At 38.3% G+C, this 26,239-nt stretch overlaps 2 protein-coding genes across 2 annotated transcripts; one reads left to right on the forward strand and one right to left on the reverse strand.

Annotated features, from left to right (window-relative positions):
* Positions 1 to 2,269: 2,269 nt before the first annotated feature.
* On the forward strand, positions 2,270 to 8,373 carry nde1 (nudE neurodevelopment protein 1). The gene is made up of 9 exons (XM_084117432.1): positions 2,270 to 2,470; positions 3,334 to 3,438; positions 3,624 to 3,777; positions 5,468 to 5,616; positions 5,721 to 5,857; positions 6,035 to 6,220; positions 6,305 to 6,390; positions 6,495 to 6,628; positions 6,755 to 8,373. The coding sequence occupies exons 2-9, from the start codon at positions 3,353 to 3,355 to the stop codon at positions 6,801 to 6,803; spliced, it is 981 nt and encodes a 326-aa protein (XP_083973558.1). The 5' UTR covers positions 2,270 to 2,470; positions 3,334 to 3,352; the 3' UTR covers positions 6,804 to 8,373.
* A 63-nt stretch (positions 8,374 to 8,436) lies between these two features.
* On the reverse strand, positions 8,437 to 24,662 carry myh11b (myosin, heavy chain 11b, smooth muscle). Its single transcript, XM_084117420.1, has 42 exons — positions 24,581 to 24,662; positions 23,615 to 23,980; positions 22,756 to 22,912; positions 22,188 to 22,215; positions 21,725 to 21,824; positions 21,218 to 21,244; positions 19,449 to 19,541; positions 19,297 to 19,360; positions 19,049 to 19,147; positions 18,748 to 18,891; positions 18,570 to 18,665; positions 18,358 to 18,476; positions 17,341 to 17,493; positions 17,074 to 17,247; positions 16,805 to 16,978; positions 16,481 to 16,595; positions 16,113 to 16,312; positions 15,715 to 15,836; positions 15,537 to 15,606; positions 15,284 to 15,444; positions 15,037 to 15,145; positions 14,820 to 14,951; positions 14,504 to 14,710; positions 14,171 to 14,308; positions 13,947 to 14,070; positions 13,695 to 13,866; positions 13,394 to 13,606; positions 13,163 to 13,307; positions 12,696 to 12,902; positions 12,474 to 12,578; positions 12,129 to 12,281; positions 11,753 to 12,001; positions 11,457 to 11,669; positions 11,131 to 11,343; positions 10,819 to 10,980; positions 10,606 to 10,734; positions 10,433 to 10,521; positions 10,225 to 10,348; positions 9,917 to 10,125; positions 9,737 to 9,845; positions 9,479 to 9,651; positions 8,437 to 9,308 (listed from the first exon to the last, which is right to left on the reverse strand). Exons 2-42 carry the CDS (start codon positions 23,954 to 23,956, stop codon positions 9,128 to 9,130), a joined length of 5,994 nt encoding a protein of 1,997 aa, XP_083973546.1. The 5' UTR covers positions 23,957 to 23,980; positions 24,581 to 24,662; the 3' UTR covers positions 8,437 to 9,127.
* Positions 24,663 to 26,239: the final 1,577 nt, after the last annotated feature.

A 26,239-nucleotide genomic window follows, 5' to 3' on the forward strand; every position in this document is an offset into this window, starting at 1 on the left:
AAAAAAAAAAATGGTTAAAATGATTATTTAGCACTGTACATGAGTAAATCCTATATCTCTAAATAGCTTGCGTGTGTGAGCTGCAATGATATTTTCAGTGTTTGTAGATGGTATAAACCCCATGTCTTGTAAAACAGGGGCTTATCAACTATGTTTAGCAATTTGCTTAAAGCAGATGCAGTGTGTTTTTTGTATTTGTGGGTGAAACTGTTCTGAGACCTAAATAGGGCAGTGTAGTCCTGCTCCAGATGTTCATACTGACGCACCCACAGGGAGTGGCTTTCCCTCCACTGTATTTTGTGGGTAAATACAGTAACTGACAGACAGAAGTGGAACAAGAGCTTCTGTATAACCTTTGAGCTTTCTGAGTAAGTGTACTTCATTTCTTTTAATTTTGATGTTTATAGTATTAGTTGTGTCAACTTGCGTGGTAAGTTACTGAAATGACATTATTTTAGTATGAAAGCAATATTTGTAGGTTTTTTCTTTGTGGTTTTCATGCTCTAAGCCTGAGTTCATATAGATGATCTTGCATTTCTGTAGATCGAAATGCACTCCAACATATCTTCTGTCCGGACTGAGACTGATGAAGCTGGTTCGTGCCCTGAAAAGACTTCTCACAAAGGAGTGAAATGTGGATGGAGTCACTTTCAAAAGCCAGCCCTGGCCATCTTCATTGGGAGTCTTCTCTTTGGCACAGGCACTGCGCTGTCCTTGCTGTACTTCACACAGGTGGGCAATGTGCCCTATTTAGTAGGACCTATATTCTTGTCTGTGGGGCTGATGTTTTTGGTCACTGGACTTGTCTGGGTGCCGGTCATTAAGCAGAAGATGATCCATACAGCCATGACCCAAATGAGCCATGGCAGACCTCTGCTTGAGCAAGGAATTCATGCACAGTCCTGTGTAACCATTTCATAGAGACTCTGAACTGTGGCTGATGTTAGGAAAGAATTATTGTTTTATTTATGGGATGGCATGTAAATCATGTATCTTTATCCTGTCGAATGAGAATTTTTGTGTGTGTGTGTGCAATCTATAGATGTGTCTTCCGTTGTTTTTTTAATTTTTTTTATTGTTGTGTTCCTAGCAAATCCCTACATCTGGATTAAAATGGCTTCAAATGCTCACCGCTTAGGGCATCAGAGGTCAGAATTAATTCAGCTCTCAGGGCCTCACAGAAAAAGCACAAATATGTAGGTCAGCTCCAGGAAAAACCTTTAGATTAAAAACACGAAGCACTGTTTTTGTCTACCATTAATTCATTTATTGATTGATTATGATTTAATGTATTAAATTATTGAACATAATTATAATGTTAAGCACATGCTGGTTGTCACCATGTTCATAGTGACTATTGTGTATCTGACTTATATTTCTCCAGGTTACGTTCTCACTTAATTTTGGGAAATAGTACTAATAATTATGTATGATTCATAAACAAATTGTTTTTGGGGTGTTTTCAATTTATTCAATTAACCTGTTCACAAAAGGATTCGTTCACGAACACGACTGAATCGGTTTGAGCGATCAACAATTCACCGAAAACCATTTGTAAGAGCAACTGGTGATTATAAGAGTTTATGATTATAAGATTATAACTGTTTATAAGAGCTGAATCATTGCTGCTACTAACTGAACTGCCACATTAAATTACAATTATTGTAAAAAAAGAAAAAGAGTTTATATGCCATGTCGTGATTTAAAGGGATAGTTCACCCAAAAATTAAAAGGTTGTTGCTCACCCTCATGTTGTTCCAAACCTGTATGAATTTCTTTCTTCTGCTGAACACAAAAGAAGATATTTTTAAAGAATGTTGGTAATCAAACAGTGGACGGCACCCATTGACTTAACGTTACATGAAAGTCAATGGGTGCCATCAACTGTCTGGTTACAAACATTCCTTCTTAACTGAAGAAAAAACTCATACTGGTTTGGAACAACTTAGGGGTGAGTAAATGATGACAGAATTTTCATTTTTGGGTGAACTATCCCTTTAAGGTATCGCGTGATGACGTAAATTATGCAATGGCGTAAAAGAATCACGAAACGAATCGTCTGGAAAAAAATCGATACAATGAAACTTCTCATCGGTACAGTCAGTTATAAATATTTTAAAGGTTTCGTGCAGTATTTTTAGCGCCGTCTAGTGACCGACGAAGATAAGGGAGGATCGCTTAAAACCATAGGCTTTATAAAAACGTAACCAAACAACCAACCGTTGGCTTGCAAAATGATGGCATCATTACAAATCGGCCAATCAGAAGAAGGCATGAAACAAACCACGAGCTGAGAGTTTTTACACAACAGAAGGGAGAATCCTATTGTCACGAGTGTAACGTGCTAGAACATATTTTTTTTAGTTATTTTATTTTCAAGAATCTGAAAAATATTCTTAGCTCAATATTGTTTCTCACAGGAAATAGATATTTAGAAGAAAGCAACTTTGAGCATTAACGTTACCCGAAGGTAAGTTGCTAGCTAGCGTGATGACTCTTGATAATGGTAACGTTAACGTTAATAGTTTCATCAGTTCGGCTCAGTATGAGATGTGTTAGTTATCAAAAACGCTCGTCACCATACTCTCAATAATATCGTTGTTGTAATATACAACCATTTAATCCAGCTTACATGTCAACATCTTCATCCGTTGTCGAAGTACTGTTAGCTTCTATCAGCGCATGCATCCACCGACAGTTAATAAAACTTTGAGTGGCTGGTTTGCTGTTAGCCAGTTAGCAGATAAGACTGCTGTCTTTACATGTTGAGAGGAAGTTGATGTATTCTACGTCTATTAAGAATCTTAACTCTATCTTAACATGTTGATAATTTTATAGGAAGCATATCACTTTATTGCACCGTCTGGAGAATATATATATATTTTTTGTCGTTAGCTTAGCTTGGGTTGTAAATCCTTAAGACGTCTTCAGGTAGTCTAGTCACAAGGTCCTTAAATACTGACATATTGCTGCTGTTAAAAATGGTAGAGCAACAGTGAATTGTACGCCTGAGGGGAAATATCTCTAGTTTAGTAGTTTTTCAAAATCATCACAAGTCACGCCCTTCCTCTTCTGTTTTTCCTCACCATTACAATAAACTGTGACTCATACAAGAGGAAACTATTTCAGTGGTAAAACAGCTTTGTCTAGTCTCTTCTCTGTTCATGGTTTATGTACATAGATTGTGCTAATGTCTTATTGCTATTGTTATCATTTATTATTTTTGCATTGCATTTTCAACTTTTTCAACTTCATACATTTGTAAATCATATATATATATATATATATATATATATATATATACTGATATATTGATGGTTATTATTTTGCCAGTAAACCTGACTGAACAGCAATGAGTGAGCCTGAGCCAGCAACATTTGCATCTGTTGAACAAGAGAGGGACTACTGGAAGGAGCAGGCTGCCAAATACCAGCAGAGGTTCATCAGTCTTGTTTTTTTTTTATTCAAACTGAAATTTGATCTACAACGGACGTAAAGTAACTTTAGGAAAAGCAAGGCAGTTTTGCAGTGCACATGTTTGCTGCTAAACACGTCGAATAGAAACAAGTATAAGATTTTGCTTTACAACCCACACTCATTTTATTGAATGACTGTGTGTTCAGGGCTGAGGAGACGCAGGAGGAGCTGCAGGAGTTTCAGCAGATGAGTCGAGACTATGAGGTGGAGCTGGAGACAGAGCTGAAGCAGTCTGACGTCCGTAACCGCGAGCTCCTTACAGCCAACAACAGACTACGCATGGAATTAGAGAACTACAAGGTACCGTGGAGCATCATAGACACATGGTTAATGCATTGCTCTTTTAGAAGATTTATGGTAAACGACAGTCTCTTTAAATATCTGCATTGAGTGATTTAAAAGATTATGGGTCCATGGTACATGGAAAATATTCCCAAGTCACACCTTAACAGTTTGCAAACCTGATATAGCTGTTATTGTTTGCAAAAGGTGGCTCAGTGAAATATTATTATATGGAAAATTGTTACTTATTCTTGTTTTTGTAATGAATCAAATTGATCTATTACCCCAAACATGTATGTAAACAACAGTAAAACGCTGTAAACTGAATTGCTTTCTTCTTTCCCTTTTGGAGGGGCTATGTCACTGATGTCTCATAAAGCACGTTAATTGTGTTTTATCTGTAATATTTGAATACAAATTTTATTATCTACAACTGACTTTCTTTCATAAGCCTATAACCACAGATAAAAGCCATTTAAATCTTCTGTGACAGAGCGTGTACATCCAGAATGTCTGTCTATTTTTTCCCCAGTATTTAGTGAATAAACAATCGCACATTCACAGACAAACGACAGAGATCCGATTCAGGATGAGGAAAGCAGCTGATGCTTATTTCTGCATCAGTGTCTGGAGGGCATGGAGGCTCACTCATGATTTTACTTGCTGCTTATTGCAGAAACATGGTTGTAAAACCATATTGTTGATTGGGTTTCAGTCAAATTACATCACATGCCAGTTAATTCCTCTGAAGTAATTGCCTATATCAATATTTGCTGATAAAAGTCCCCAAATGTTGATAATTTAAGGACATCATATTAGAATGTTTTCTGAAGGATCATGTGACACTATAGCTATGTTTCCATCCAAAGTTGAGAATTTAAATTATGCGCAAGATTTGAATATTGCATGAAACATTTGCGAAGTCAAATAAAACAAAATCTTCATTCCTGATAAACTGGCGATAAATATATCTAACAAAAATCAAAGTTGATACAGTAGAAGAAGCCACTGTATATAACATAGGTCTATAATATATTCTATATCTCAGTGTAATAATATAAAGCAATAAACACAATCATGTTATCTTGCTTTCTGATGCTGTTTGGGAACGTAGTGGACGTTTCTGGCAGGTAAGTTATTGTGAACCACTTTGACGACAGACTTTGTTCAGGCATTTCAGAATGACCAAAACAGCATTTCAGATGCTGTGCAACGAGATCGGTCCGCTAGTTGGTCCATTTATGCCTTCCCATCGTGCAGTCTCGTGACTTTTTAATGCGCATCAAGGAATTTATTCAGTAAATGTCCATCCTAGTTTATGTTGAGCGCGTAATTTTTTTATGTGCATTTTTAGAATTTATGCGCATCTTGACGCTTCCATCCAGCATTTTGTTTTGTAATGCTATATCCCCAAATGAGCATACACATAGGTAGATGGAAACTATTGCTATTGAAGACTGGAGAAATGATAGTGAAAATTCAACTATGACATCACTGGAATAAATTCCATTTTAAAATATATTCAAATAGTAACATTGTTTTAAATTGTAATATTTCACAATATTATTGTTTTTTTCTGCATTTTTGGTCAAATAAATGCAGCTTTGGTGAGCATGAGAGACTTCAAAAAGTCTTGTTAAAACTACAGTTAATTTTTCTTTCTCATTAAATGTTTTATCTCCTCTTGTGTGGTCTTGTTTACTAACAGGAGAAGTATGAAACGCAACATTCGGAGGCAGTCAGGCAGATCTCGTCTCTAGAAGGAGACCTGGCAGAAACCACAGCCATCAAGGACCAACTGCACAAGTATATCCGGGAGTTAGAGCAGGCTAATGATGACCTTGAAAGAGCTAAGAGGTGTGTTCGGTGCTTTTGCCAGTTAAAAAGAAAAATAATAATCGGTTATACATTCAAGATTTTCATGATTTTAACAATTTATTCCTAAAATCCTGCTCTTACAGGGCTACTATAATGTCACTTGAGGACTTTGAGCAGAGAATGAATCATGTTATAGAGAGAAATGCCTTCCTTGAGAGTGAGCTTGACGAAAAAGAGAATCTTCTAGAATCAGTACAGAGATTAAAAGACGAAGCTAGAGGTAAACTCAATGGAAACCTGTCTGTATATACACCATTCACTCTTAACTGCTGAACTTCTATTAACTGATGAACTTCTTTGATAGTCAGTAGTATAATCACCTGATTTGTCAGTCTCAGATGTTTTAACAGATTCAGTGTTTGTGAGTTGGTTGTTTGCTATCTTTCTCCTCGGGCAGATTTAAGACAGGAGCTGGCTGTTCAGGAGAAACAGGAGCGCAAGTCATCGATCAGCCTCTCTAAAGATGCAGAGAAGCCAGAGGCCACACCCGCAAGATCTGCCCTCCCATCTCTCCTCGCCACACCCTCCAGACCTCCAGGCTCAGGGAGTGCATTCAACACACCCTCAGCTTCCTACAGCAGAAGTGAGCTCAAACACTGCACTGCCACTCATTTCAAACTTTTAAGAGTTAAAATGTTAAAGTTAAAATTGTTCCTGTCATGTCCAGTTGAAGGTCTGACTGGAACTCCGCTTACCACATCTGCACGGATATCTGCCCTCAACATTGTTGGAGAGTTGTTGAGGAAAGTCGGGGTGAGTCCAGCTGTAACTGTGAACATTATATCACCAAATAACACACACTCTTTCAGGTGAGATGGGTCTGTAGTTTTGATAAGAATGTTTTGTTCCTGTTTCAGAACCTCGAATCAAAGCTGGCGTCATGCAGAGAGTTACACATCCTTGAGAAAACACCCAGCCGTGCAGCAATTGGCCAGAGTACACCAAGCATTTCACGGGAAACCTCTGAAATCCCATCCAACACAAATGGCCTGTATGATGAGTCTCATAGTCTCACTATTCATTTCAGAACATCTCAATAAACAACCAGAATTATGTAGATTGTACCATATCTGGCTTGTTGCAATCATTTTTCTAATTTCTGTGTTATGTGTTGCAGGATGGTGAAACGGTTGGACTTTGGTACAGGATCCAAGATAATGCTCTGAATAAAGTGCATAAGCTTGTCTTTTGTTCCCACGTCATTGGGAAAACCAGTATTCCCAATACATTACTATGGAAAAGCTTTATTTTCAGGAGCTAAAGCATATCTTATGCCTCAAGTCTTCCACTATCTGAGAAGGGTTCTGCTTGTACACTTATATCAACCCTGCTATTGTGTCTATAATAACTGTTCACCAGCTCTCTGGCCCGTGGGCTGAAACTTTTACCTGTTGTTTTGCTATTGTGTTGGAGATTTGCATTGTGTTTTGCAGATGTACTAACTCTTTATTTCACACTTGTTTGTTTGTTTTTTTATTTTTGTTTGTGTTGTTTTTAGGTATCTAATGATTATAGCAGTTTTGTGTAAATGTATAATCTGCACTGTAATCTTGATTTGTTCTCTTTGGGACCATAAATTGGGAGAAGTGACTGAAAGTGAGTCCATAGATTCACCTCTGCAACCCCATTATATTTGGCACTAAACTACTGATCAATGTCCAGTGAAACATCTACTGCACGTACTTATTGTTGGTCGCTGGACTGGAGAAATGTTGACTGCTGGTTTATTTTTTTTAATGCAGAAATACCTGTTTTTATTATTTTTTTTAATCTAGCATTTTGATGAAATATGAGTTTGTTACTAATGGAATGTCATGTCTTTAGTGTTTAGAGATGCAAATGATGTTACAAGGAGGTGGGTGAGATGTTGTGAGCTGAAGCTGCTGTGAGCTATTGTTGCCTCATAAGGGCTGATGTAAGTAACCAACGTTAGTGTTTATGCATGATGAAAACCTTTTTCTTTCTAGTAATAGCTATTGAACTCCTCGTTTAAAATGTTAGTGCCATCTTTGAATTCAAAGAATTCTTTTTCTCTACAGTACTGGAGAGTAATTGCTTATCATATCATGCACTGAACGTGAATTTAATGTGCCTTAATTTTGTGGCCATAATAAGCTTTGCCTCAAAGTTAACTTGTGTATTGGGGAACTTACTAGCCTGAAAGGGACTTGCAGCTTCTCTCGCTATTCTTCCCAATGTATTAATTCTCTGATATTTCAGGGATTCGGGGATGAAGAGAAATTGAATTCTGAGAGGAGTTTAATCCCTTAGTTTTCACATTTTTCTCATTTTTGAGTTGTAGGTTTATTTGAGTAACAAGCAATATGAATACTTCAGTGAAGGGTACAGATATTTTTATGTTAAAAATAGAAATGTAAGGAAGAACTGATACATTATACATATCCACTTTGCCTAGAGGTACTAATGAACAATTATAGAAATAGAGAATGATGGTTGATGGGAAGATTTAGCACACTTGATTGCATCATCTCAGGGCCTCATGTAAGCAATAACCTCAGTAAAGGTATCATTACTGTCCAAATTCTGTATTTGTCTCTATATGCACAAGGCATGCACAGTTGCCACTTGTATAATTGTCAACATGACTTTTCTTTGCTATTAATGAACCTAAACATCTGCAATATCCATGCATTCCTCAGCAAGGGCAATGCTTGTCTGTAAAATCATTTTGTTGGTTAATCCATAACCTACAAAATAAATGTCTAGTTAACAGGACTGATCATTTGACTCTTTCTTTTAAGAAATGTTATTGTTACAGAACGGAAAGAACTCTTGGTTATGGTATTCCCCCCCTGTTTAATATGCAAGGCACAGATAGCAGTAAATGTAGATGCAGAAAAAAACTTGTACACAGTAAATTAAGAGGATTAAATATAACGTTTTTAAAGCATCCCTCAAAGGACAAGTTTGATGATTTTCGTCCAGTGCCTGTTAAAATGTTAGTAGTAAATGAACAATGTGTAATCTTTCTCTGTTACTTGCACTCAGATACCCCCAATTAGTTGTCAGCAGCAGCACTGCAAAAGTTCGAATGTTGCACAGATTTCAATCTTTTTTATTTATTTTTTCTACTACAAAGAGAGACAAGTTTATTAAGAGCCCATCTTGCAGTGAATTGAAGATGTACCTGACCTGACCATGGTACAGTGTGGTATCACTTTTTGGATCACTTTGTGGCATTTGGATATATACTATGGTACCTAAGTGTTAATGAAACATGGTATCGCTATCGTACATGTCCAAAAACCATGGAGGTACGATACCATGAATTTTGTTAGTGATAGAAATCTGGTTGCTTGTAAAATCCTGGTTTCACACACCCCATTACTGTTAGTCAGTTTGAATGAGTGAAGAACATAAGTACCAAATATAATTTTTAGGAGATAGTCAAGATTAAATTAGTTTAAATTATCATTCAAAAATACACACAAAAAAAAAAAGATAGTGAGAGGCTTTGGGAATGATTTCTTCAGTTGTCATCCTGGGTGCCGTTGATTGGCTCCATTTGAGGTTCCTCATGTTGACCCACAGGAGTAGCAGAAGGATATTCTGGCCCCTCAGAAGTTTCCATCATGCTCCTGCGTGCTTTTCTGAAGCTCCCGCCTCCACTACGCCTTAATGGACTGCTGAAAGATGAGTCACTGCCACGCCTGAGGAACATATGAAGAGATAAGAAACCACACATCTCCAAACATACCTCCTTCAAACGTGCAACCCTATGTCTCTGAATGTGCATTACTGCAGAACACAAAACGGAGGATGTCAAAGAATGTGATTCTGACTCCACATACATTACAGAAAGGGGTCACTGCAGAACAACCTGAGTTTGCTCCTGAGTGAAGACACTTCTCTGCTCAGGGCATTATTGGTCTCGATGGCCTCATTCAGCTCTTTCTGAAGTTTACGGCGAGCAGCAGTGGCACGCTGAGACTCCTCGTCGCTCTCCTCCACCTGTATCTTCAGCTGCCTCGCTCGCAGATTTGCTTTCTCAGCCTACAATGTGGATGACGTCAGTCAGAGTTTTCAGTGTCATGAAGAAGACATAGGACCTCAAATGCTTTACATGACTCCTTCATACCTGGTCCTTATACTGCTCCATCTGTTTTCGTTCATCCTCTATCTGATTCATCAGTTCCTTTAGTTTCTTGTCCTTCTGCCGCATGGCCTTGGCAATGGCCTGTCTCTCCCTGGTGAAAGAAACTAGTTGAAAATCCATCTGTCTTTACAGCCAAATCTATATTAACACTGATGAACTCACCTGCTCTCATGGTCCAGTTGATCCTCCATTTGTTGTAACTTGGTGTCTAGGACAGCTACAGAGGCCCGTTGTTTGGACTTGACCTGTCCCTCCATCTCCAGCAGCTTGGCCCTCAGCTCTTTGTTCTGCCTCTCCATCTGCTGCCAGCCACTCTCGTTCCTCTGAGCATTGGAGCGTTCAATTTGCAGCTCATTGGTCAGTTGATCCACCTAGTTATAGATAAAATGATCTGTGGTCTGGTATCACCTTGAAAGAACACATTCACTACAGCATCGAAGTGGATGAATGGCACAATAACACCCAATTACCTCCTGCACACTTCTCCGCAGTCTCTCACTGAGCGTCTCCGTATTTGCCTGTTCCTCATCAAGCTCCTCTTCCAACTGTTGGATCTTGGCTTCCAGGCGACGTCTCTCATCAGACATGCCGGATCTACCAGTGGACAATCATTGCATATGGTGTGATTCCAGTTTAAGCATAATTTTTCCATTTTGCAAATGCTAATTCCCAACTTACTTTCCAAACGAGCCGCTTGCTATCTCCCCTGCTATCTCATCTCTCTCTCGTTCAGCTTGTTTGCGAGCTCTCTCTGCTGTAGCCAGTTCCTACAAAGGCATTGACATTACAGTTGTATGGCAAGATATTTAAATTTATATTCATTTCCATCAACCACTTGATATCATGTATACCTCATGTAAGTGTAAGATTTCTGCCTCCATGGCTCTGGCCTTTCTCTCATATTCTCTTGCATCAGAAAGAACCTCCTTGTGGGATGCTCGCGCATCTTCCAGCTCCCTCTGGGAATCTTTTATCTGTGTCTGTCATGGGGAAGACAACTAACATAGATGAATGTTGACAAAGGCTTGGGAAACTAAAATAATTTGAAGGTTTGACCTTCTGACCTGAGTCTTGCGGAGTTGTTTAATGGCCTCATCCCTCGCCCTGTTGATTGCGTCAACTTGGTCTTCAAGGTCCTGCAAATCCCCCTCAAGTTTCTTCTTGGCAGCTGCCAGTGAAGTTCTCATCTTCTGCTCATCTTCTAGCTCAGTCTCAAGCTCACGTACCTGCGTGCCAAGTGGGTAAATATAAGAGAATAATTGCTATTGCTGATTGGGGAGGAGGATGAGTCTACAACAAGTACCATGCAGTTCGGATTCAGGAAAATCTACAAAGCATTGAGCAACAAAAATCAAAACAAAGAATTCCATCTTCACCTGCTTGAGCAGTTGTTTCCTCTTTTCTTCATTTTGCTCCTCCCTGCCCTGCAGGTCTCTTTGAAATTGGACTTTGAAGGCCTGCATATTGACTTCCAGATGGAGTTTAGCATCCTCTGCAGTCTGTAATTCATCCTCAAGTTCCTCCATCTGAATGGTCATCTCTTCCACTTGAGCCTCCAATCCACGTTTGGCCTTCTCCAGCTCATGGACCTTTCATTGTATTTTTATATGCAACCTTTAGTAATCTAATTTCAGACAACAGCATCTCTAAGTTGACTAAGAACTACTGTCCAACTTTCATGTTACTATAAATCACAACTCACATTTCTGCCCACGTCATCCTTTGAACTGATCAGATCTTCCATCTCAGTCCGAAGTGCCTTATTAAGTTTCTCTAATTCTCTTAAGGAACTCTGGGATTCTTCCAGTGCTCGATTCAGGACCAAACATTTGGTCTCCTTCTCCCGTGCCTCTGCCTCTGCACAATCACGCTCTTGAGCATACTTGCTGGAGATGGTTTTCTCGTCAGAAAGCATCTTAATGAGGAAAAAAAATAATTAAGTTGCAGAAATTCTACTGTGGAATTTAGAACAAATTAGTTGAAACACAGAAGTGAAACCTGGTCAAATTTCCGTTGTTTCTTCTCTAGATTTGAAACCAGCTGTCTCTGGCTGTCCAGGTCCACAAGCACATCCTCCAACTCTTGCTGAAGATGATTCTTGTTCTTCTCCAGCTTGTCATAGGCTGCAGTTTTCTCTTCGAACTCTCCATTTGTGGCCTCCAGATCCCTCTGTATTCGTCTTTTGCTTTCTTCAAGCATTTGGAAATTGCTGGAGTACTCATCCAACTTCTTCTTTGCATCTGACAACTATAGTAAAAACAAACTTATTTAAACTCCTTCATTTGTACATTTTTATTTTGGCACAACTGATTGCCATATGCAGAGATGCTTTATGAAATTATCTTGGTGTTCTTTGCAATTATGCAAGACTGACCTGCGTGTTAAGGCTGGAGACTTGTCTCTCCACGTTCCTTCTGGCTTCTGCCTCTTCCTCCATTTGTTCCAGCAGACTGTTTCGTTCATCCTCCATTTGACGTAGCCGAGTGGAGAAATTAAGTTTTTGACGGGTCTCCTCACCAAGTAACTCCTAAATAGGCAGACAGACTAAACATTAAGTGTCAAGTGCTTCTCAAAATAGGTATTACAACTTGATGGCTGTCATAATTCTTTAGATCTGGGGCTTTTTTAAACCCCAATTATGATGACCCCTTTCCCAAAATATGAAGGCAGCTATATATTATCTGACAATAAAATAGAAATAAAAATTAGATTATACAACCTGTGTATCCTTGAGCTGTGAGTTGAGGCTGGCAACATCCTTACTCAGCTTGATGTTCTTGCTCTCTGCCTCATTGAGGATGCTATTCACATTGTTATACTCCATCTGAGAGATTTTACAAAAGACATCCATCAGGAAGTTCTGTACAGAAACCTTGCATTGTTTCTATAGTAATATTTTCAAAGTGTTTATTCAGAGAATACGTCTGAATGTAAAACGCACAGTCAGTTTAGACACTGCATCTCCAAGCTCTTCCCTCTTCCTCTCGCTGTCATTGAAGCGAGTCTGAAGGTCAGCAAGCTGGTTCTCCACCTTCTTCTTCTTCTGTTCCACATCCTGCTTTGCATTGCCCAGGGAGCGAAGGTCTCCATTCAGATCTACAACCTCCTTATCTAGAGCCTGTTTCGCCTTCTCCAGACTGGCCTTGGCCTGTGGTTCAGGTTCAGGTTCAGTTTCGGAAATAGAAATGTATTTACCTTTAATAATTTTGCAGACCCTTATATCCAAAGGATTTACAAATGAAGAAACCAATATGAGATAGAAAACTGTATTAACAATGTTAAAAGTGCCAAAACAGTTATTGCCTGTGCACTGCAATTTTCTTATAGTTCCTGTGCACTGCAATTTTCTTATACTTATAACTAAAATTATATATAGAAATATATGTCAACGTTAAGCAGTTTTCTTACCCGTTTGGATTGCTCTAGCTGTTGGCTAAGTTCATTAACAGCCTGAGCATGTTTTTGTTTCATTTCTTGCACTTGAGCCTCATGGCTTCGGCCTTCATCTTCTATCAACTTTTTCAGCATGGCCACCTCCTGCTCTCTTTTAGCCCTGTCCAAGAAAGATACTAAGATCTAGTCTATCATATCTTGATTTGTAAATGGTAAAAAGGTAATAAATGACTATTTGAAAATCACCTTAGCTCTTGTTGCGCTGCTGTGGTGTCTAGTGTGTCCTCCAGTTCAGTCCTCAAGGCCGACAGCTCTTCTTCCAGCTCCTTTCTGGCCTTTTCTGACTTTCTACAAGCCTCCTGTTCAGCATCAAGTTCATCTTGAAGCTCTGAGACAAATCCTTCCATTTCCCGTATCTTTTTCAGAGCATTGCTCTTCTGAGCCGATTCTTCTTCCACGCTGGTCAATATACAGATGGTCTGGTTACAATTTACAATGAGCAGTAATGCAATGTCTTTAAACAGTCATTTATGATGTAGCAATATACCATGCTCGAAGTTCCTGAATTTCCCCTTCACTTCTGGCTTGTTGCGTCTTGAACTCTGCTATCTGGGTCTGCAGGTCCTTTAGCTGTTCCTGTACATCATTATACTCAGTCTCCAGTTTACGTTTGGCTTTCTCTACGTCCTGTCGACTCTTTTCTTCCTTCTTCATTCGAACTGTACAGACACACAGAATACTGCTTGACAGTGTTTACTACATTATTTGATTTGACCGATTCAAAGTGACAATGAAAAACCTTCAAGATCTGAAATCATAGATTCGTGTTTAGCCTTCAGCTTTGCCAAATTGTTGGATTTTTCTTCCTCCTCAGCAAGGTTGGAGCAAAAGTCAGCTAACCGATCCTCCAACTGTTGCTTCTCCTAATTACACAGAAGCAGCAGCCATTACTCAGATCTGATATTCGTTTTCCACAAGAAAAAACAAGTATAATGATCCAATAAAACTATCATCTGGTCAAACCTTCTGCAACTTGCTGTTTTGATCCTCCACAATGAAGAGATCTTCCTCAAGTTTTTTAATCTTCCCATCCGCAGTGCCACTTTCCAGTTGAAGCTTCTGTCTGGCATCTTCTTCTTTAGACAATTGGTTCTCTAAATCCTACACATAGCAATAGATGAGTACAGGTTTCTTATTTTCTTTACCCAAATCTTATGAGAGAGAAAATATAGAAATAAAAAAAAAAAATACTATTTTTCAATAAGATTATAACAATCTTATGTTTGTGACAAATTACAGTCTCATTATTGTTATTCCACTTGTTCATTAGTCTGTGATAATTGATCACTGCTCAACCTTGAGTTGCTGTTGCAAATTCGCCTTCTCTTGCTGAACGACTTGGCTTCGCTCCTCCTCCTCTTCAAGTCGAGCCTCCATCTCATGCAGCACGTCCTCCAGCTCTTGCTTCTTGGCCTCCAGCCGTATTCTCACCTCCTCAGATTCTGCATACAGCTCCGCCTCCTCCAGGAGCTTGGTCTGTAGCTGGTTCCTCTCCTCCACCACCTATTAAAGATAAAATACACATACACACTCCAGTCAATCATAGTGAATCAGGATGAATGAATGTTGCATTGTAGTTGAGTTTGGATCACATATGCTTCTGCTCTTGTACCTGGCTGTGTTTCTGTGTGATCTCCTTTAGTTCAGTTTCAGACTTCTGGGCAATTTCTTTGGCTCTCTGAAGCTCCTCCTCCTTTTGATTCATCTCCTCGTCTTGACGAGTCACCTGAAGCAGAGGTTTGACCTAAACGAAAGCGTAAATTAATCACAAAATGACCACAATGGTATTTAAATTTACATGGATATGTGGTGTTGTGTTTTGCACGCACTTTAGTGAAAAGTCTCCACCACTGCCAGTTCCTAAGTGTCAGATAAACAGCGCAGTTCCTCTGAATCACTTTCATGGCTGTTAGCTGCTTTTGTTTCCTGCTGAATGCCCTGTAAAATTGGGATTTTAGAAACTTCACACTTCACACTATTTGTAACATCTTTAGCCACAATGTAACTACAATTGAAGTAAATGCAGTGCAAGAAGATTCAAAGGTAGATGGTGTGCATTATTTAACAAGAACTCACTTTCTGCTAAGAAAGCCACGGGCCTGGGCCTGAAAGGCAATTATGATAATGGTCAGTTTCAAGTCACGTTCTTCCTCCAGCTGTGCTAACACTCCTGTACGGAAAAATATCTTGCTCAGACCAATCCGGTACAGGTTGGGGTCCAAGTCTAGATGTTTGATCTGATGATTAAAAAGTAGGAAGAAGTTGTCATCAAGGTATGATAGGTTATAAAAATTTCAGCACAGTATAAGAAGATATTTGCTCAACTCACCATAAGGGTACTGGCTTGTTTTCCATCCATGAACCCTTTAGGAATAGCGCCTGCAGCTAGGACCTCATAGCTAGAAAATTATCAATAATTTTAATTGGTATTCTGCTTCATTAGAAACATCCAAATGTACGAACTCTATATTTGAAATGATCAAGCATGTGTTTCAGAAATTACTCACCGCTGACGGAACTCATGAAAGACGATGCGATTGGGGAAGCCCTGGCGACAGATGCGGATCCCTTCCAGTACACCATTACAGCGCAGCTGCTCGAGAACCAGGTTGGCATCTATCTTGCCAGCCTTAAGACAAAAACAGTGAAAAACAGACTCTATTTTACCATTACTTTTACTGTATATATAAAATTCTCTTTAATTTTTACTTACTATACTTTTAAACTTTTAACTGGATTAAATATATTACTAGTTTAAAGCATACTCTCAGCATAAAGATGATAATCCATGTTTGAATCCCATATTACACACAAATCATTTGAAAGCTGCTCTTGTCTACATTATTTAGTTGTACCAGTAAATACAGATTTGAATACCAATATTATGATATTTGCTGTGGCATACCCTTTTTTCGTGGTTGGGAATGATGCAGCGTACAAAGTTTGGTTGAGTGTTATGGAGAGTCGTCATGAGCTTGCCAAGAGACTCTTTATACAGCTGTCCTACAGTGCGGAACATGCCTTTCTTGGACTTGGAAGCAGTAGGACCTGCGCTATCAGACTTGGCTATTTTAGCCATGGTTTCCAAACCCACCACACGGTCCACTATATGGGAACACAGGGATTTCTTTCAAAATGCATTTTAGACCATTTAAAATCATGTGAGAAAATGTAAAGCTTCCTTTATAGAGCATACATTATTCTCTTTCTGCTTAAACAGACAAACAGATGTGAATCATGTTAGTAGGCCTATTTTTCCCAACAAAGACTCACCCTCCTTCCAGACATCCTGCACAAAAGCACTGGAAGAGTTACTCAGTAGGGCTGTAACATTGTCATTGAGTGGGTCCATGTTTTTCGTCAACCAAGATGAGCCATTATAATCCACCTAATTCAAATTAAACATTACTATTAGATTAGTCATAATTATATATTTTTTTTTTCCCATAATAGTCTCACGTTAAGCACTTCTACTGCTGCTTTACAATTGCTCTGTTCAGATAGATAGATAGATATATGTTGAAAACAGTTGAGCTGTGCCACTTTTGATGTATTTAATTGATTAATAAAAGCATTCATTTTTGTTAAAAAAAATACCTTGCCAGCATAGTGTTGCACAGTAAAGAAAGTCTTCTCCTTTAGATTTTTGGGTTTGGAGAATTTGCAGTGGCTTGAGTGGGTATTTGTGAGTTTTTCGACAAAAGAAACATCGGTTGCCTTCGGAAACCAGCACTCCTCGTCTAGCAGAGCTAGGATACCTGGAGGATTGTTCTATAAGAAATGACACAACTGAGTAACTTTTACAGATGATCAAAGATTATTAGCTTACACTTAAAATCTATGAATGGTGTTGTTAATAAACTGACTGGTCTCTCAATGAGCTCAATGCAGGGCTGGAGGTCCAGGCCAAAGTCAATAAAATTCCACTCAATGCCTTCCTTCTTGTACTCCTCCTGCTCCAGGACGAACATTGTGTGATTGAAGAGCTGTTGCAGTTTCTCATTGGTGTAGTTGATGCACAGCTGCTCAAATGAGTTATCCTGGGAGAAAGGGGGGGGGTGGGGGGAATGAAAGCCTCAAGTTTTGAAAGTTCATGTTTGGATTTTATAAGACTTTTACCATGTCAGACTCACCTCAAAAATCTCAAACCCAGCTATGTCTAAGATTCCCAGAAAAGAGGCTCCCTGGCGCTTTGTCTTATCTAGAGCCTTGTTGACACGTGCCAAGATCCAGCGAAACAGACGATCATACATGGCCTTGGCCAAGGCTTCAACTGCAAAGTCAGCCTGATAAATGGACATATTATTATATTATATAAATTCACATATATATTACAAAAATGTGTCCATCTTCTTTTGTATTACCATTTCACAAATAATTGTCTTTTTGTTCACACTTTAGATTAGGGTCCAATTCTCACAATTAATTAACAATTAACTACGTCTTTTGCCTCAAACTACTGCTTAAGTAGTTGTTAAGTTTAGGTATTGGGTAGGATTAAGGGATGAAGAATATGGTCATGCAGAATAAGGCATTAATATGTGCTTTATAAGTACTAATAAACAGGCAATATCCTAGTAATATGCATGCTAATAAGCAACTAGTTAATAGTGAGAATTGGACCATAAACTAAAGTGTTACTATATTTTTGATTACTAGTATAATATTACATTATTATAGTATAATTACAATACCCAAACAGAACAAGTAAAATATCTAGTCATATGATCCTATAACAGTAATGTATTATAACTATGGTAATACTGGCAGTGTTGCTTAAGATAAATATTACTTTGTTCAGAAGATGTACTCGTAATTGCTGTCCTGTGTCAAAACATGAGTGGAATTGTGTTTTAGACCAGACGTGGAATGCCGATTGAGTGTGACCTGGATGCACAAGTGGTGAGATACTTTGATAATAATATGATCGTGCCAGAAGACCGCTTTATTATGTCTGGTCTCTCTGTGACATCTCAGTGAGCTTTTATTACATTTTACACATGCACAGTAAAATGATTCAAGCTTTTTCTGACGTATAAGCGTGGACACGAATCTTTAGGAAAATGTTAGTGTGGGCGGAGAGTGTTTTGAAACGCCATTTTCAAATGTATCCGGGTTAATGTAGACATAGCCACAGTGTGGTAATGCACCTGTTCTTTGGTCTGTGCCTTCTGTACCAACTCTCGCCCTACTTTAATGCGAGGAGTGAGGATGGCTTTGGTGAAGTCAGTCACATTAATCCCCTGCAGATGGCACACTTTCTGTGCAGCTGGTGGATACATTTAACACAACATATAAGCATTGTGTTTCAGCCTGGTAAAGGATAAGGGCAACATTACAGATTAATCCTGTGATTGTTTACCTGTGTTGTCTGGCATGCTGGCCTGCTCCTGGTTTTTCTCTGCTTTGAACTCAATGTTCCCTAGCTGCAGCACAGTAGAACATACTTTCAACATGCCTAAAAGAAACGCAACACTTCATGTAAAACAGCACGAAAAGTTTGGAGGTAATGTTATAATTGGCAAAGTTTAGTTAAATACCTATTCTTTCCTCCTCACTGAAGCCCAGGACCTCCATGGCCTCCAGAGTCTCAACCAACATCTCATCATCTTGCTGGTTTTGTACCTGCACGTGCCCAGCCACCAGGAAACGGTAGTTACCAAAGTCTTCTAGCAAGAGCTCGTCTGTGGAAGAGAATGATCGCTAGTGGTACAGTATGTCTGAAATGATGCAGACAACACTCCAACTGTCACAAACTCATTTTCTGCTTTTTGCCGAAATCTGTATTCTTGAATGTAATCACATAAGATTTAATAGGCAGTAGAAATTCTTGGTCCTCACCTCGCATTTTATCCACGGCTCCAGCCACCATGTAGTAGAAGATGTGGAAGGATCTTTCGATTTTGGCCTGTCGGATAGACCGAGACTTTTCCAGGAGGTCTGGTTTCATTAAGACATTAAGGTGAAAATGAATGTGCTTAAATTTATGGTGTAAAATATGCATATTTTTAGAAATGTTTGTTCTAATTTATTTTGATATCAAACTCTTCATAAAGTTAAAGATTAATTGGAAGGGCTTATTAGGATACAGGTTTCAATGTTTGCTCCAACGATGTAGCCAGTGTTGTCAAAGTTGATTTTAATAAATTTACCCTGAGAAGTTAAAAACAAAAGTTTTTTATACTAATGTTGATTATAATGATAATCAAGAAACATTCAATACCATGAACTATTAACTCACAAATCTTGAGGAATTATCATTTTTGATGGTCTTTGCATTTCCAAATGCCTCCAGAATGGGATTGGCCTGCAGAAGCTGCTTCTCTAGCTCCCCCTGGACAAACAAAATGTCATTCATTGCCATTCAGTGCTGTCAAAACAAGCATAACTACTAAGCATAACATATACCAAAAAGCTATTCTAATGTACTTTACATATTATGTTGTACAATTGTAATTGAAATTATTCAACCCCCATTGCAAATCAGGTTTATTGACAAAATGTACAGACTTTCAGCTTTTTGCAATGAACAAATCAAACTAAAATATTAAAATAGCTCAACACAACAAATGTTTCAAGTGGTTCAACCCCTTCATGGCAAGCATCTTTAGTACTTACCAGAACACCCTTTTGCTGTTATGACCTGCTGCAAACGAGAAGTATAACCAGTGACCAGCTTCTGGCAGCATTTCTGAGGAATTTTAGCCCATTCCTCGTGAAGACCGCCTTCTTCAAATCCATTTTCTATGGGATTCAAGTCAGATGACTATGATGGCCACTGTAGAATATTCCAGGACTTCTTCTGCAACCAAGCCTTAGTGGAATTTGAGGTATGCTTGGAATAATTTTACCATTGGAAGGTCCAATGACTCCCAAGCTTCAGCTTCCTCACCGACGACGTGACGTTTTCTCCTAGGATTTCCTGATACTTCGATGAATCCATCTTGCCTTCCACACGCTGCAGGTTTCCCAAAGCAGCCCCAGAGCATCACCAAGCTGAACTGTAGACAGTGTTCTTTTCAGCACATGCTTCATTCTTCTTCCTCCAGACATACAGCTGATCCATAGGGCCGAAAAGTTTTGTTTCATCGCTCCACAGAACACAATCCCAAAACATCTGAATCCAAATTGGATCCAACTTTTCTTGTGCTTTTCTTGTGGTGTACATCTTCATCTTGGAGTTCTGATATGGTTTAATACGGGTCTTCCTGTACAAGCTGAAACCTGTTGCCTGTTGCCACCAAGTCTTGCTGCAGGTCTTTTGCAGTGACTCGAGGGCTTTTCTGAACCTGCCTTCTGAGAAATCTGGTTGCAGCCGTTGATAGCTTTCTTTTTCTGCCCTGTCCAGGTAGTGTAATCACGTTTCCTTTAACTCTGAACTTGCAAACTATGCTTCCAACTGTGCCTCTAAGAACATTTAGTGCCTTCGCTATATTTTTGTATCCTGTTCCTTGTTTGTGAAGGGTGATGATATCTTCTCTTAACTTTTTGGACCATTCTTTTGACTTGCCATATTTCTAACATGCAGTCAAACGTGACACTCAAAAAACAGTTCAGGTATTTCATGTGTTTAGCTCAAGCACACCTGGTGCAACTAATGAAGCCCTTGATTATTGCATCAGGTGTGCTTGAGACAACACCTGTTTTGCAAATTTGTGCTGTTTTGAGGGACTCTATTCAGGGGGTTGAATCATTTTGAGACTGCAGAAGTAATTAAAAGTCACATTTTCAGTTGAATTTGGGGAAACCACTTGAATTATTTGTTGTGTTCTATTTCAATTACATTTGTTTGATTTGTTCATTGCAAACAGCTGAAATTCTGTCAATAAACCTGATTTGCAATGGGGAAAAATTTCGATTAAAACTGTATGCATTCTGTGCTATATATGAAAGTAAAATACCATTTCAGTTATTGGTTATGTTTAATGCTTATTGATTGACGCGTAAAAAAAGACAAGGACAAAGACACCGACATCCAAAATGTATATGACAAGAAGCTCAGATACTCACATATGCTAACTGGGATCCTTTTTGTTGCTAAATGGAAGCAAATAATAAACAAGTTAAGATGGAAAAGTGCAGAGTATGACTCCAGTTTGAAGGTTCTAGGAATTATTGTAGGAATTGTCTCGACAGCAATTCAATTAATTATTGTGTTTTTGATGTCCAGTGATTGCAAAAGAGAATCCAACAGTTGTGTTTTGTTTGATAAATGCACACCCACTAAAAATCACAAAGCACATGCCGAAGCATATCTATTATGGACAAAACTGTAAATGAAACCACCACCCATATATATACTGTATAGTAGCATTAATGTACTGCACCATGAAACATTTAAACACCCTGTTTAGTGCTGAAGAGTTTTTATCCAATCACAAAGATGTGACTATTATTCTAATACTGATATCAAATTCTCAACATTAATGAAGATAAGCAAAAATACTGTCATCATAACAGATAATGTATGAAGTATTAAATGTCAATGGGTTAAATGATAACAAAATTTGAACTCACAGAGCCGGTGTCTCTCTTCCCTTTGTGTGATGATGCCACAATAGCGAGGTACTGGATTACTTTTTTGGTATTTTCCGTTTTGCCTGCACCTGACTCGCCACTATTAAATATACATAAAGAATGCTGTCATGCTTCACATAATCATTAGCATAATAATTTACATATCAGACTGGTTTGCAAATATAATGATATTGTGCATATAACTCTATTATTTTAGGGCCCATGTAATATTTGAGCAGTCAAACTCAAGCTTGCAAATTCTTGCAAATCTATCTGCTGATCACATCTTTACTGAATGGTGCCTCACATACACAATGGATGGGCTGCCAGTGAAAATGAGTGGATGAGCCTAAATGCTTTACCACTAAAGAACTCGTCTTATTAGGCCTCTAAATATCACAGTAATGGCTAAAAATTTTAGCTCTCTATGGAGCAGATAACATGTTGGATATTTAGAACTCACGTGCAGAGAATAGACTGGTCCTCACGCTCTGTGGAGAAAAAAACCCCAGAAACATTTGAACTCAGTACAAGGACAGGGCAAGAAATGCATGAATTGTCACAGTTAAGAACCTGAACGAGATTAACAAGGGGCCAGGCTGTCTAAACACAAACTCCACAATTGTTCACTGAAGGTCCCCACCTCTAAAATCTTACATATTCTAAATTGAGTACAGGGTGAGATTAACTTCAGCTCTTCTTTCCAAAAATAGCTGTTAAAAAATTCAATGAGAAAGGGAAAGGCCCCATGTATGGCAATTTTGATGGCTGTAATCCGCAGCCTGTGAGACGCAGAGCCCGACACACGCTCTCCAATACACAGCTGCCTGAGCTGGACTGAATAACTATAAAACATGAATCATCTTCATTCTTCATTGCTGTGTGCAAATACACAACATAGAAAGCATTATGTTTGGCAAGAAAAACATGATGTTTGTATCTTGGATGAGAGACCAAAATGATTGTTGCTAGTATTAAGCCTGTTCATTTTACTAACTGTTTGTATTCAGTGAGTTCAGACTGGCGGTCACCTTGCAGCATGTTTCTATAGGCATTATCAGCAACGGAATAGATGTGGGGAGGAACCTCATGACGCTTCTTCCCCTTGTACATCTCAATGATCTTCTCAGAGTAGATGGGCAACATCTTATAGGGGTTCACCACCACACAGAAGAGTCCTGAGTACGTCTGAAGAGTTAACAATAGAAATATCAAATATATGTTCCAGATATATGCCAGGAAGCTGCAATATTTTATACATTTTATATAAACTGGTACAAATGTGTTTCATACTATCAGGGGTTTCAATCTTTTTGAAAGGGACCGCCACATATGAAATTATAAAGGCACCTACTGCATATATGGTCATGTATAAAGACTCATATGCTACCGTTTGGGGTCGGTAAGATTTTTTTAAAGAAATTCATTCTTTTATTTGATCAAAAGTTAAGTAAAGATAAAGAAATGCTACAAAAGATTTCTATTTTAATTAAATGCTGTTCATTTCAACTTTCTATTTATCAAAGAATCCTGAAAAAACATATATCACGGTTTCCACAAAATATGGAGCAACACTACTGTTTTCAACATTGATAATAATAAGAAATGTTTATTGAGCTCCAAATCTGTTTATTAGAATGATTTCTGAAGGATCATGCGACACTGATATCACTGAAAATCTGGATATTTTGTATTCAAATATTTACTTATTGCAAGAGAAACATAAAGAGAAACATTAAATTAGATTTGTCTATAGCTCTTCACTGATGTTTTCTGCAGACGCCCTCACTTGTACCCTATTTTGAAAACACTTATGACAAAGATACGATCAAGAATAAAAACTTGTGCGGTTTCTACCAACTGAATAAGGTGAAGTTTAAATGCACTTACATAAATGAGACCTGAGAAATACCTCTCCCTGAGGTTGTGCAGCACTGAGGCCTCATTCAAGCAGGTCAGTGCAGCCATGTCTTCAACCTTGTTGAACTTTGGTGGATTCATTTTCTGGATGTCATCTTTTTTGACGGTCACCTTCCGTCCATTGTCGAGCTCAACCACCACCTCATTCTCAGTCTCTTCTTTGATGCTGGCTGACTGAAAACCTTCCTTTTCTGACGGTATCCACACCATCTTTTTAATCGACCAATCGGCCTGGGCGACCCCAGTGTTTTTGAATTCATTGTCAAGGAACAGGAACTTGCTGCTGTCTTCGTTGTCTGGTTGCATGGTCATCTTGAAGTATTTCTGTAAGTTATTCTGTGGAGTAATAAGAACTGTGTTTTATCTGTCTGTATTGGCTCCTTTGACACTGTGATGGATGTGCAAACATAGCCTCATTTTATAGGCAAACCACACAGCCATATCTTTGCCACTCACGGTCCACTTGTTCTATACAGCTATAAAGGTGATAATAAATGCCCCATGATCATCCCTTATATGGAGTGTGTCCAGTAAAAGCTTCCTCACACACCATTGACATACTAGTGTCAATTTATATTAGCCGTTTTGTATTTAGGTATCTGATTAGCATGACAAATTTTCAGGTCATTTTACAGTCAGTACGTCAAAGACATTTATAATCTTCTTAGAAAATATTTATACTGTTAAATCTAATAAAATTATGGATGTTCTACTGGTCTCTGCCATTTTCAATAACCCAAACATTACAAAACTCTTTTTCTCTTTTCTAATTTCTACTGTTCCAACCTGCCAACTTAAAATATGGCAAATGTAAAATTGTACTGATCAATTAAAAAATATGCCTTTCTTTTTTGAAGATAAAGTAAAAGATGAATAAAACTAAATATACAGTATGTAATATATATTCACACACATATAAAATAAATTGATACTTACATGCTATGGTAACCTCTTCTTGGTTTTGCAGTGTCAGTGTATGCATAGAGCAGGCAGTATCCAAAAAATGAGTTCCTTGGATGAACTTTATTAATTTTGGAGTCTTAATTTATGGACAGCCTTAGCTTTGGTGGGTGGAGCAAGTCATTTGGACCATCCTACAGCTGAATTTATCTGAATAAACTACATGAGCTATTGGCCTATGCAAATGATGAGGCTTTTCCTCTGAAAGGCATATTCTGTAAAGGTCATTAAACACTAAATGACTATCTGCCTCTGTCAAAGTGCCTTCACTTAAGTCATTATTAAATATTTCTGTTTAACCTGGTGAGTATACCTGGTAATTGTAGCGCTTATCAAATGGACAAAGTCAGCCATAAAACTCATCAAGGTCATGTTTATAATTGGTATATTATGGTTCAATTTCATAACTCAAACAGTTTCTTTGACCCATAGTTGTCTAGAACGGCAAGCCGTTTTAACATTTAAACCCGAACACTTACCAATATCTATTTTCAAGGTGCGTTCATTCAAAATTACCATAAATACGAGATTCCGACTTGAAAAAATAAAAAAAACTTGTAAACTCTGAATTTTCTGAGAGCTCTGACTTGTATCATGTGATCGCTGTACCATTTGACCTCTGCATATTAATTTTGTAGTTGATAGTGTTGCCATAAACACATAATTCCGAGAATGTGGACAGCTCCGAGTCCAAGTAGGACGTCACAGTATTACGACATGCGGTGAAGGCAGCAAAATGCTGCTAACTAGTATTTTTTTTTAGCTACTTTTATATTAGTCAAAGTAAAAAAAAAAGTAGCCTAATAGTAGCCTATATACAGTAGGTTCAGGATATCCTTTGTCTAGAAATTACTTGTAACTAATTTAGGCCTAGGCCTACTATTTTTTTTAATCTAGTCAAGTATAATCAAATAGACTATAGTCACTATTGGAATAAGGATCTAAGAACTATTTAGCCTATTTATTTAACTATCTAGTATCAGCCGCTGTTTAAATAGGACAGAACACATTTGAGTTAACCTTACCCAGCAGGTTGATTAAATTCAGGGGCGTTTCTAGGTTTTAAAAACATCAGGGGCTGAGTCCGAAACATCAGGGGCTGGGGTGGGTAATAAGATAACATGATTCGATACAGAGAATAATGTATATTTTAGGCCTACAGTATATGCAGGGGGCAGACTGGTTAAAAAATTCAGTCCTGGCACTGTTGCCACACCAGCCCATATTAGCACACAGACACACACATTCAAATGTGAGGTAGTTAGGGGGGTTCGGGGGCTCCCCCGAGAAAATTTGGATTTCTCAGACCTACATGTGCATTTTAAGGTGTTTGAAGGCCAACATTTTTTGATAACAATAGCTTTAAAAGCATGTCAGTGGACAGTATACATAAATTATTTGTCAAGCAGATAACAGATTCTTAAACATGAGAATGAGAATAAATGTTGAAATGAATGATCCACATTAGAAAATGGAAATGCAAAATGTTTCTGCTTATAGTTGACAATACACAATCACATATTCCAAACAGGAATGGCCTTAAATGAGAAATCTTTCAATGATTATTTTGCATAGATGTAAACTTTTTAGCATTAAAGTTTGGTTTCAGCAACTTGTTTCTTTCTTGAGTTAATC

The sequence above is a fragment of the Abramis brama genome, assembly GCF_963993115.1.
Source record: "Abramis brama genome assembly, chromosome: 1".
In the NCBI taxonomy this organism is placed as follows: domain Eukaryota; kingdom Metazoa; phylum Chordata; class Actinopteri; order Cypriniformes; family Leuciscidae; genus Abramis; species Abramis brama.